Source organism: Salvia miltiorrhiza, chromosome 4 (genome assembly GCF_028751815.1).
Source record: "Salvia miltiorrhiza cultivar Shanhuang (shh) chromosome 4, IMPLAD_Smil_shh, whole genome shotgun sequence".
NCBI classification, from domain to species: Eukaryota; Viridiplantae; Streptophyta; class Magnoliopsida; order Lamiales; family Lamiaceae; genus Salvia; species Salvia miltiorrhiza.
The window spans coordinates 49,288,548-49,300,829 of NC_080390.1; the positions used below are offsets into that span (position 1 = coordinate 49,288,548).

General features: G+C 36.2%; 1 protein-coding gene and 1 long non-coding RNA gene across 2 annotated transcripts; both read right to left on the reverse strand.

The window, feature by feature from the left end:
• Positions 1 to 4,611: 4,611 nt before the first annotated feature.
• On the reverse strand, positions 4,612 to 6,788 carry LOC131020158 (heavy metal-associated isoprenylated plant protein 7-like). Its single transcript, XM_057948848.1, has 5 exons — positions 6,308 to 6,788; positions 5,995 to 6,199; positions 5,667 to 5,878; positions 5,502 to 5,589; positions 4,612 to 5,208 (listed from the first exon to the last, which is right to left on the reverse strand). Exons 1-5 carry the CDS (start codon positions 6,314 to 6,316, stop codon positions 4,799 to 4,801), a joined length of 924 nt encoding a protein of 307 aa, XP_057804831.1. The 5' UTR covers positions 6,317 to 6,788; the 3' UTR covers positions 4,612 to 4,798.
• A 4,387-nt stretch (positions 6,789 to 11,175) lies between these two features.
• Positions 11,176 to 12,276, reverse strand: LOC131020159 (uncharacterized). The gene is made up of 4 exons (XR_009100625.1): positions 12,145 to 12,276; positions 11,851 to 11,958; positions 11,658 to 11,754; positions 11,176 to 11,506 (listed from the first exon to the last, which is right to left on the reverse strand). It is a non-coding gene; the product is annotated as an uncharacterized LOC131020159 (long non-coding RNA).
• Between the last annotated feature and the right edge of the window lie 6 nt (positions 12,277 to 12,282).

The window sequence follows — 12,282 nt, forward strand, 5'->3', positions numbered from 1 at the left end:
CTCCAGCCCGATTAGCTCGCACCCGACTAACCCGGAACCCGATAGGGCTAGCCCGAAAACCCGATGAGCTGGCCCGGTGGACTGACAGAATTGTGACTGATGCATCCAGTTACAACTTCTGCTATGTTTAGATCTATGATATTTGCTTAAATATATATATGTAGCCTCATTAAAAAAAGTGAAATTAATTAGTTAGAATATATATGTGTGTGTGTGCAATCTCATTTAAAAAAGTGAATTTAATTACGGATTTTTTGTAGAAATTGATTATTAGTATCTCATTAGTTAGAAATTAATTATTACTATCTCATTTTAAAGTGATACCAATTTTTTTATTTTTTTCTATCAATGAGACGTGCATGGCAAATCCACTAATTATTCAGTAATAATCCAGATTGATTCCAGTGCATTGATACATGTTAAATTTTACTATCTCATTTTAATATAATTTTGTTTATGTAATCTTGAATATCTTATATTTTTGCATTTCATGCTTTGCTATATAATTTATATCTTTAATATCTATGTATATTTTATACATTATACATTAGATCATTAGAAATAATAAAATACAAATGATAATTTTATTTTTACGCCTTTAACCTGATTAGCCCGATGGGCTAGCCCGAAACCCGAAAGTTTACGGTTAGGGTTAAAGATTTACAACCCGAAAAAATCTCCAACCCGATTAGCCCGCACCCGACTAACCCGGAACCCGATAAGGCTAGCCTGAAAACCCGATGGGCTGGCCCGATTGACATCCCTAATTAAAAGTATGTTAATTTTTGGCATCTATAATTAAAAAGTATGTCATTTTATTAGAATATCATCTCACGTCTTTTATTATCATTTTTATATTTACAAAATAATAATCCTTATTTAATCACAATCACTCATTTCATATAGAGTAATGCTAAACAACCACGTTGTGGCCACCCACAATTTACCTAAATAGAAAATAATTTAATTTATTTAACTTATTTTTTAAAATAAAAATAAAATTTAGTTATTTTATCATATTCTCTACATTGTAGTTATTTTTTGCAATTTTTTGGTAATTTTTTTTTATTTTTATTAAAAAATAAATTAAAAATAAAAAATACAAAAAAAATTTAAAAAAATAAGTACAATGTAGAGAATATAATAAAATAACTAAATCCTATTTTTATTTAGAAAAATAAATTAAATAAATCAAAATTTTACTTATTATACTAGTTTGTGGGTGGCCACAATGTGGCTGCATAGATTTATTGGTTCATATAATAATGAAATTATTTTTCCATTACATAAAAATCATCAATCATTTTATTAAAATTCGTGCGCAATCAAAGTGACGTACTTTTATAATTGCACGTCTTCTAATATAGGGGTAATTCTACTTTTATAATTGCACGTAAATAGCTCTTCTAGTATAGGGAAAATTACCTATTATAATATCATGTTGTCGTTGCATTAACTAATAATAAGATGAAACAGAGATTAAACAAAAATTAATCACAAATTCTACACAAAACCACTTATATATTCTAAAGAATACTTATAATTGTCATATTAGAATGTTTAATAAGAACCAGGGGGCTTAGCCCACTGGCCACCGGGTCCTCACTTAAGTGAAGTGACCCGGGTTCGATCCCTCTTGGGAACGAATTGGTGATTGGAGATATAAGGTGGAGTTTGGTGAATGGAGAGATAAGGTGGTTCTTGGAGTGGATGGGGAACTAACTACTAACATCTAACATGACTTTGACCGATCAAAAAAAAATTAGAATGTTTAATAAGACACTTGTATTTGACTCGTCGCAACATGCGAACAGTTCACATGGGAGACCACCAAAAAAATCCACACTTCAAAGTTATAAATGACAATTAATGCAGATCGATGGGATCTTATTTTTCCAATTTAGTGTAACCATTATGCTCACTCTTAATTTGTTATAATTCACTCATTCAATTAGGATTCATAATTATTCTTTTAAAATTTATTTGAATTAATAATGAATTATTTTGATTAATTAATTCAATATTATGATATATAATTTTTTAATTTTTAATTTTTAATGATAAACATTAATTAGAGTTTATTATTAATATTTTTATTTTTATACAAATAATTATAAAATAGATAAATTAAAAATGAGATACGATGATACACCCTAAATTATGGGACAAAGGATTTCATCTGCAGTTAACACGATGCACCGACAAAATAGTTCTAGACAACTGCCGGATTTTACCTATCCTATCAAATGTAATCCACATTCAAGTACAACACAATCATTATTTCTAAACAAGTTTTTGGGAAGTACTCCCTCCGTTCCGCGAAACTTAGGTAATTTCTCTTTGATACGGATACTAAGGAGTTAGTATTTTATGTATTAAGTATGGTAGATGAAAAAATGAATAAAGAAAAAAAACTTTTGTCATATAAGAAAACTGTTAAAATTTCGTGAAACAATCCAAAAAGAAATAATGCTTGGAGCCTTGCGAGATGGAGGAAGTATCTTATTTCAAAATTTCACTATGAAAAAATGCAACTAGCGAAAATGGTAAGGAGAAAATATATTTTCGAAAAGAGTACGCTAGAACACATTAATTTACTACAAAACAGGTCAAAAATAACCTTTCAAGTTTCTAGAACTCGTAAATTTTACAATTCAATTTTAATTTTTTTTTAGGGGAAAGAGATAGTTTTATTCAGCACAAGAACATGGGAGGTGGAGATGACCCACCACATAAGCCGGGGGTTCATTCCAAACATGAGGTGCTATAATATCTCTTGCCGCTTTCTCCAAATGATGGGCGATGACATTTCTTTCACGTTTGATGAATTGGACTCGAACTTCCGGGAGCAGCGTAAGTCCTTCTCTGCAATGGGAGGCCAAGACTCCCATTTCTGTATCGTTCTGCACACGAGAACTTATCGCGTCACAGGCCCTTTTACTGTCGGATTCCACTCTTCCTTTGGTGATGTTTCTCTCTTTCAACCAAGAAAGGGCTTCCTTGATGCCCATTAGTTCACCTTCCTCAACAGCCCTCGACCCCGGAATCTTGATGGTTTTCCCGGCAATGAAGGCCCAGCATGGTCTCGAATGGCAATGCCCGGTCCCATAGAGTTAGACTCGGCAAAGAACGCAGCGTCCACGTTGCAGCAGAACCAGCCCTCTGGAAGTGGATGCCATCCCACACACAGGCCACCGGAGGGGGCGTTACTCGATCGTGGGGAGGGACTCGACTGTGCGGCTCTCCAATCTTCAAGGCAGCTCGCCGCTAACAGCACAGAACGAGCAGGGCTGGGATTTTCGTTCTTCCAGATTGCCGCATTCCTGTCCTTCCAAATTTGCCATAACAGCATGCATGCTCTGATTTTTCGTTCACCATCATCTCCAGCAATGATATCAAAGAGAACCTGCACAAAAGATTCATGGCGATTCATAACTTCGCCAATAAACGCCGCCAAGTTACTCAGTCGCCAGCAATCTTCGGCGAAAGAGCAATGGAGAAAGATATGCCATAGGTTCTCATAGCCTTCCTTGCAAATCCCACACTCTCCACCCACATTCATTCCTCTTGAAAGAAGCATCTCCTTCGTAGGAAGGTTGTTACGGGCTGCCCTCCATAGGAAGTTGCGAACCTTGTGCGGGATTCTGATCTTCCATAACTGGCCCCATTGGCCTTCCACGGCATAAGTAGTATCCAAGGTAAGAGAGCTAACGATCCGGTAAGCTGACTTGACCGTATAACGACCGGTGTGGGAGTGGTGCCAAATGAGTTTATCCGGCCTCGAAGTGGGCAAGAGAGGGATGATGATAATGTCATGGGCGTCGGGTGTGTTCATCAGGGCATTGATGAGATCAGTATTCCAACTTCGAGTGTCCCTGTTGATGAGCTCGTGGACAGTAAGTCCAGCCAAATCAGGAGGGCAAAAAGTCGAAACATGAAAACTCTCTTCTCTGCGCAGCCAAGGATCTGTAAACACTTTGATACTTTTACCATCTCCAACCCTCCAACGCAATCCTGCTCGTACAAGGTCTTGGCTGGCGCAAATGCTACGCCAAGTGAAGCTCGGACTTGATCCCACCTTGGCATTGAGAAAGTCGCTATTGGGGAAGTATTTAGCCTTTAGAGCCTGGCAAACTAGAGCATCCGGGTCCTCCATTCCGGGTCCTCCATTAACCTCCAACCAATTTTTCCGAGCATGGCGACGTTGAGAAGTTGCAAGCTACGAAAGCCCATACCCCCCCAGCTGTTTATCCACACACAACTTGTCCCATTTCATCCAGTTGATGCTCCTACCGGTGCCACCCTTGTTACCCCACCATAAGCTGTTCAATTTTAATTTTTAAAAAAAAAAAACTTATATTTGGGATTTGTTACCCGAACCGCTGACGTACTTAATATCGGAAAAGCAATACGTCTGGACAAGGAAACTAATGACATTTAAAACAGACAACACATCTGGTTCGCATCCATCAAACAAAGGCTAAAAAGGTTTTTAAGCGTCTTGAAATGGCAAAATTTTGCAAGCACAGACAAAAAGCACTTGAGCCAAACACTATATACAACAGGTCAGCAGTATACATACACATTAATAATACTATTATCAAGAGTATGTGACGAATATTTTAAATATATAAAATAAAGACATAAGGTACAAAATTCTACAACTCTTTCCTGCAGATTTATGCAATGCACCACTTAAGACAGGGCCACATGACCAAGATAGATGTTGCCCACACCTAAAGGTCAGTTTTACCCTTGATCATTGTCTCCCCATTCTGCCCCTCATCTTCTGCCCAATTTACATCACCACACATGCATTTGGATTCTCATCGCTAAACATCTGTGTTGGAGCATTCATTTCTTGCACATATCTCTGCTGCTGGTAAAACTGCTGCTGGTAGTTTTGCTGATAGTACATCTCGTTCTTCCTCAACTCCATTTTCGGATCCTCCTCCACCACCACCACCTCGCCGCCGCTTTCCTTGTTCTCTTTACCGTCCTCCTCGGCTTTCTTGGCTTCGGACTTCCCGTCCTCAGCTTTCTTCTCTTCCTTGGATTTCTCCTCCTCTTTCTTCTCCGGCTCAACCTTCACGATCGCCGCGTGCTTGCCGGTTTTCTTGTAGACGTGATCGGCGAGCGATTTTGGGTCCACAACTCCTTTCACGATTACTTGTGAGCTCTTGAGGTCTGCCTCTGCGCTTTCAATCCCTACAGACACAGATTCGGTTGTTGGATTAAATTAATTTCATATTGCTGTGTTTTTTAGATTCTCTTTGAAAATTCGAATTGATTGACTAAAAGGAATTTCAAACGGAATCTAGAGGGGTTGAAATAAAATATAAGGAATGTACTGATTGTCACAGGTTAAGAATATAGAATTGTTTTGAATAAAATTTAGCAGTGCAAAGGAGAGGAGATAGAAATAGATGAAAACACAAATGTCTTTTGCATATACAGCTGAAAAGGGCAATCAATGGCGTAAACACCACGCGCGCGCTCACCTTTCATTCTGAGAATGCGCTTTCTTATTTCTTGAGCACACGCATCGCAATGCATGTAAACTCCCAACACCACTGTAATCACACAAGGCTGCCAACAACATTTAAAGCAACGCTTAATTACATGAATTTTAGCACTCAAAAATCAATCTGAATAAAATATACTACCTCCTCTTTTTTCTCCTCAGCTTTGACCTCCTCCTTCTCCGGTGGCTTCTGCGGCTCCTCAGGCGGTGCCGGCGGCTTCGGGATTGGAGAGATGAGCTCAACCTGCCGGTGGCTCTTCCGCTGCACCCTCTCGAAAACCTTCACCGGATCTGCTTTCTCGCCTTTCACCACCACCTTACTCGTTCTGCAATCTGTTGTCACACTCTCCACTCCTGAAAACAAAAAACCAAATCAACCAATATCGTTAATTAATATAAATTCAAAAAGAAAATTTAACAGCTTTACATGCAGCTGCATTTAATTCAACAAATTTTATTCAATTTATCACCTTCAAATCCTTTGAGACACCTCCGGACTTTTCTCGCGCAGCCCTCACAGTGCATGAACACCTTCAAAACGATTTCCTGCGGCAGCGGCGGAGGCTCCGCCTTCGCTTCATCCTCTTTCTTCCCATCTTCCGCCGCCTTCGGAGCTTCTTCTTTCTTCTCCTCCTCCGCAGCCGGCTTCTTTTCCTCTGCCGGCTTTTTCTCCTCCTGCACCAAATTATCAAAACATATAAATAACCAACAAACCAAAAAAAAAAAAACCTAAACAAGCATGGTGGATATAAATATATATAGAGAGAGAGAGAGAGACTAAACCTCGCCCATCGTTTTTAGTGTTTCTCTTTGTAGGAGCAGCGATGGATTTGTGAAGACAGAGAGAGACCCGTGGAGTGCGTGTGAATTACACAGAGAAAGAAAGCAGTGAAATGTTTGTGTTTATCAGATCTAGAGGCGGGCAGTGAAGGTGAATACTGAATTCTGAATAGGCGTCATCACCAACACTGACGTGGCTCTTATATAGTACGTGGCACGTGCAGTGCGAGGGCGCACTTGCGCTGGAAACTATTCTCCTCCAAACGGCGTCGTTGCGTGTTACGATTTTCTATGCGTGATTATTTTCGCTACCCATTTTTGGCAGCCGGTTCAGATACCTTTTCTCCTTCACTTATCTACTATCTAGTTTCTATACTGGAAATTCGGAAATTCTTTGTCAATTTTGACCTACTGCTTTCAATATTTCGTAAAGGAATTGAAAACTTTGATTTTGACGTGGAAAATATTTTTTTTATATGTAATGTGCATGGAACAGATTATTGAAATTTAAGGTTTTTATAATAAAGTTTTATATGAGATTTGGACATTATTTAAAGCGAATTCGAATTCGAATTCCGATGGATTTTCCAATTAAATGATTTTTTTTTTCAGGTATGGCGTTGCGAGTTTCAAATGATTAACATCTGAATTGAGCAAAAGAAGTAAGTGCTTTAATGGTTATTGTTGGCACATTTGGGAAATCTGAATTAATGATAAATAAATCTTTTTTGCTAGAGCAAATTCCGTGATGATTGAGGTAACAAAATAGTGGGATCTGACATGTAAAAACTGATGCATAATTACTGAAATCCGATACAGTAAATCTCATCTCATTGATATCTCAAAGAATAGTGGCGTCTTACATCTGTCAATGACGTAGTAATTAATACTACTATTTATGGTGTAGCGTTAATATCTATCCGTTGAGAGGGCTAATTAAATGATTGGTAAATGTAGTGACCTCCATATAGGACTTGTAATCGGTCCGATTCGATTGAATCGATTTTCGATTCGATTAACAGTAAATTTGATAATAAAAAATTGAATCGATTTTCGATTCGATTAATTAACCGATTTAACCGATTAATTAATGGAATGTAGAGCCGATCGAACAGAAATTCAAACAGTTCTTCACCGATTTACTCTTCGATTTCGAGCAATCGCTGCCGAATGAATCCTCCCCTTCCGCCGCCGAGCTCACCACGTAGTACAACAGCACCACCGCTGTGTCCATTGTCGTGGCTGCCATCGGAGCTCAGTTGAGCTCCGACCAAATCAACAATAAAATAATTCTTTCCCCTAAATCACTGAGCGCTTTATACAAAACATGTAAATCAAAGGGAGCTATTACAGAGTTCGGAAGTTATGCAAGAATTCCATTTGCACAACCTGTTGATTGATTATTTTTATTAATTTCTAATTGTTTTGTGCAGAGTGATAAGTATTGGGAAAAGGGGGGGTTCAATAGTCACTCGCTGAAGCTTTAATGCAACTGCGTAATGACGCAATGAGATAGGCGATGACAGAATTGCATTTGACTTAATTCTCAATTCGACATAAAAAATTTCAAGCCCTAAAAATTGAGGGCTTACTTATCGAAGGGGAAGACTAGCTGCAACGGGGACGACCGGTGAGGCGGAGGCGGAGGCTGGTGGTGATGGTGGTGGTGGTGATGACCGGTAAGGCGGCTGCAACGGGGATGACTAGTGGCGGCAGAGACGTGAGGCGCGGTAGACTGAGGGGGAGCTCAGACACGGTCCGACGTAGGCGCGGTAGACCGAGGGGTAAGTGGCGTCGTGGCCGGTGGGAAGAGGCGCCAACGGCGACAATGTGGGAGGGAAGCAAGGCACCGGGAAGAGGCGAAGGCTCGCAGTGATGTTGTCTGAATCAGAATCTGAACAATAGTTTCTAATTTGACTATTTTCTAAATTCTAATATAAATACATAATGAAATATAAATTAATTAATTAATCCTAATAGTGCTAAACCAGTTAATTCGGTTTAATCGGTTAAACCAATCGGTTAAACTGATTAACCGGTTAACGAAGAACAACAAGTGGATGGGGAGATGGACACATGGAGAAGAATCATCCAACCGAGTTTGGAATCCATACAACTCAAACTCAACTACATCTTCAAACAAGTAATCAATTAGGTACGGCTTCTAACGTTCTATGAAAATATGATCATTCAAATAGTCAAGATGTAATCACTCGTTTTGTTGCTATGGGACATTTACCTTTTCAATTGCTGATAAAATGACTTTTGAACATGTTATGGGAAATGCTTACAATCCTACCGATAAAAAAAATAGTAGAAACATTGTGCTTAGGATAATTAGAAGACAAGCCCTTTATTAAAAAAATTCCCCTCGTCATATTATTAGTGTAGTAAGTTTATTTTAGAATTAGTTGTTAATATTGATAGTTTAGAAACTTTAGTGTAGTAGTTTACTTATTCAATATTGTAATTTCGATTTTGAAGATTGTAACTTATTTGTGCATGTAAATTGTAATTTTATTAACTTTGAATTCAATAATAATACAAATTTTCTTATATTTTGATGGTAAATGTGTTAAAATTTTATTTCGTTTATACTATAGTTTATTGTATTTTATCTTAACTTTATTCAATAATAAATAATTTCGTATAATGTATTTCATAATGCAATTTTATGAAGAAAAAAAATATACACGATACATTAACATATAGATATATATATATATATATATATATAAAAAAAATTGTCAGTTCTTCGGACCTTGAACTGTCGGTTTCCGGCCCGGCGTCGGTCCAAAGCCCTGAACCGATCCTTTAGAATTTTTCATGGGCCGGTTACAGTTCACCTTCTCGATGAACCGTGAACCGCCAGTTCATATCTGAAATCGACGATTTTTAGCCCGTAAATACCACTAGGTAAATGTATTATCAGTGGATAAAAGATCTCGTCATATAAAAAAATGAGTGGTTGTGATTGAATTAATTGTAAAGTAAAGTAAAAATGAATGGTTATAATAAGAAATGAAAAAAGTGATTATGTTCAGAAAAATAAAAGTAATATACTCTTCTTTATGAACGTCTAATTAAGTAATTATTGTATACTCTTAATGCATGAAGATAGTAAGAAATAGATATTTTATTAGAGAATAATGTAATTGTAACTAAGTTTTCACGTGTTTAATAACGAGTTAGTACTTGCACAAATTCGTCGAACTCCATAAAATAATTATTGTTATAATTGTGCCTTCTTTTCATATAACCAATTTCAATAACTAGTTTTTATTTCGGTTGAGAAGGCCTGATTCAAATAATAAAATGTTGGGAAATATACACAAATAATTCCGCCCATTATCAAATCGAAAGCAATATCAAAGATATAAATTATCTAAGACGGGAAAAATAATGACACCGATATTTAACGTGGTTCGGCCAAACTGCCTACGTCCACGGACCCACCCCAATATATTAGAGAATCTCAAAAAAGGAGGAGTACAACAATACCACACTGTATTTTGTATCTGCCTACGCAGAGGCTATCTCTCAACTCACTTTTATCACTCGTGTATAACTTCCACACTGAAGTTTTCTCTCACAAGATTTTCTCTCTATCTCTCTATCTCTCTAGCTAGAGAATGCTTTGGTTGTGTTTGGTGTGTCTATCAAATGCTGCGGAGAGGCTCTTTATAGGCAAAAATTAAGAGGTGGTTGGTGGCAAATGGTGGTAGGTGGCACATGGTGGAGTTGGTTGATGGCTACCTACCTATTTTTGACTAACAATCTCCCACTTGAAGACTGATTTCAATCTGCACTACTAGAAAAACGCACATAGATAACGGATTTTATCCGTTATCTATGAGCAAAAAAAACGTTGTGTATAGTGGTGTTATCTATTATAGGTGTCATACACAACGGTTTAAAAACCGTTATCTATGAAGGGAAAAGATAACAGTACAACCACACATACATAACGGTTATAAAACCGTTATCTATGAAGGGAATAGATAACAGTACAACCACACATACATAACGGTTATAAAACCGTTATCTATATTGATTATACATAACGGTTTTCGACTGTTATGTATTATAATTTATCCGTTATCTATTCCATAATATATATTTTTTCATATTATAGTTAACAGTTTTTTATACTTTTTATAACGGTTTAAACCGTTATCTTTGTAAGAAAAAGATAACGGTTTTCGACTGTTATGTATTAGAATTAATCCGTTATCTATTATATAATATTTCTTTTTTCTCATAACATAGTTAACAGTTTTTTATACTTTTTATAACGGTTTAAACCGTTATCTTTGTAAGAAAAATATAACGGTTTTCGACTGTTATGTATTAGAATTAATCCGTTATCTATTATATAATATTTCTTTTTTCTAATAACATAGTTAACAGTTTTTTATACTTTTTATAACGGTTTAAACCGTTATCTTTGTAAGATATAGATAACGGTTTTCGACTGTTATGTATTAGAATTAATCCGTTATCTATTATATAATATTTCTTTTTTCTCATAACATAGTTAACAGTTTTTTATACTTTTTATAACGGTTTAAACCGTTATCTTTGTAAGATATAGATAACGGTTTTATATTGTGATACATAACACTTACATCCGTTATCTATGACTTTCATTCATAACGGTTTGTCTCCACATACATAACGGATTATTTTCGTTATTGTTATCATACATAACGGTTACTAACCGTTATGTATGACCTTTAATTTTTGTTGTCTATTTTATCATAGATAACAGTTTTGCATGTAATAGATGACAGTTTTCTGCATATTTTTTATATATTCTCAATTTTGCTTTTTATTTATATCTAAAACTCAAAAGAAAAAAATTCAAATAATAAAATAACATTGAGAACATAATATTAACATTCAGAAGTTGCAAAAACAATCATCAAAGATTCAAAAGTAAGATCTGTTAATCTACAGGGCAAAATGCAGTCCAATACATGAGTAATTTAAAGCAACGAGGCCAGACAAAATGCAGTTCAAGACGACAAGGTCAGCATTCTCCGAGTTCGAGTAGAAGAAACTAATATTTTCAGTTCATAAAGCACATATACCACAAGTCAAGAGATCTATACGGTTATCCATCCATGTTGTAGTCTTCTTGTTGTAAATAAGGATTGTAGTTCCCGGGAACTTCTATCTTTCCTATCATCTGCTCCATTCCTGCATAATACCAACTTCATGCAGTCAAAATGTGAAATTTTTATGCAAATAAAACATTAAGTTAAAGGATTTCATGAATGTAAATGCAACAGCTTTCAATTATCCATAGCTTCCACCTAAGAAAATTTACATTAACATATCGCTATCATACCTAAAGTTCAAGCAAACACATGCTTTATCACAAAAGTTGCCCATTCCTCACGAATATCATCGATTTCAGCTTCGGTGTATGTCTTAACATTCTTAAACTGTAAAAAGAAATACGTACATAAATATATTTTACGAATAATTACAAAAGTTCTATTAGAAAGTTAAATGATGAAGAGTATAATATATATAGTTACCATCGATGATAGAGACGTGTAGGCATTAAGTTCATAGCGTGTTATGATCTCTTTCATGAACTTCATGACATAAAATCCACATTGAGATGCATCAGGCTGGATAGGACCCTATCAAGATTCAAGAATCCGAAAAAGAGCAGTCAATAAGTGGCAGTTTACCCCTTCATATGCATGATTTTCAGCCAACAAGAGCAGCCAATAAGTGGCAGTTTACAGTTCACATATTAGCTAGGGAACTTGGCAATAACAAACATAATTAAGTTGTAATAGCCATAAATAGAAAATTATACCTACCTTAACCACTTCCCAACTTGCTGTTTTCTTGAATTTTTTTCCCTTGTGTGCATTCACAATATTCATCGCACTTGAAATCAAAGGCAACCAGAAATTTCATATTAGCTATAAAAATCAATAACAGAAATGATTAGTTAA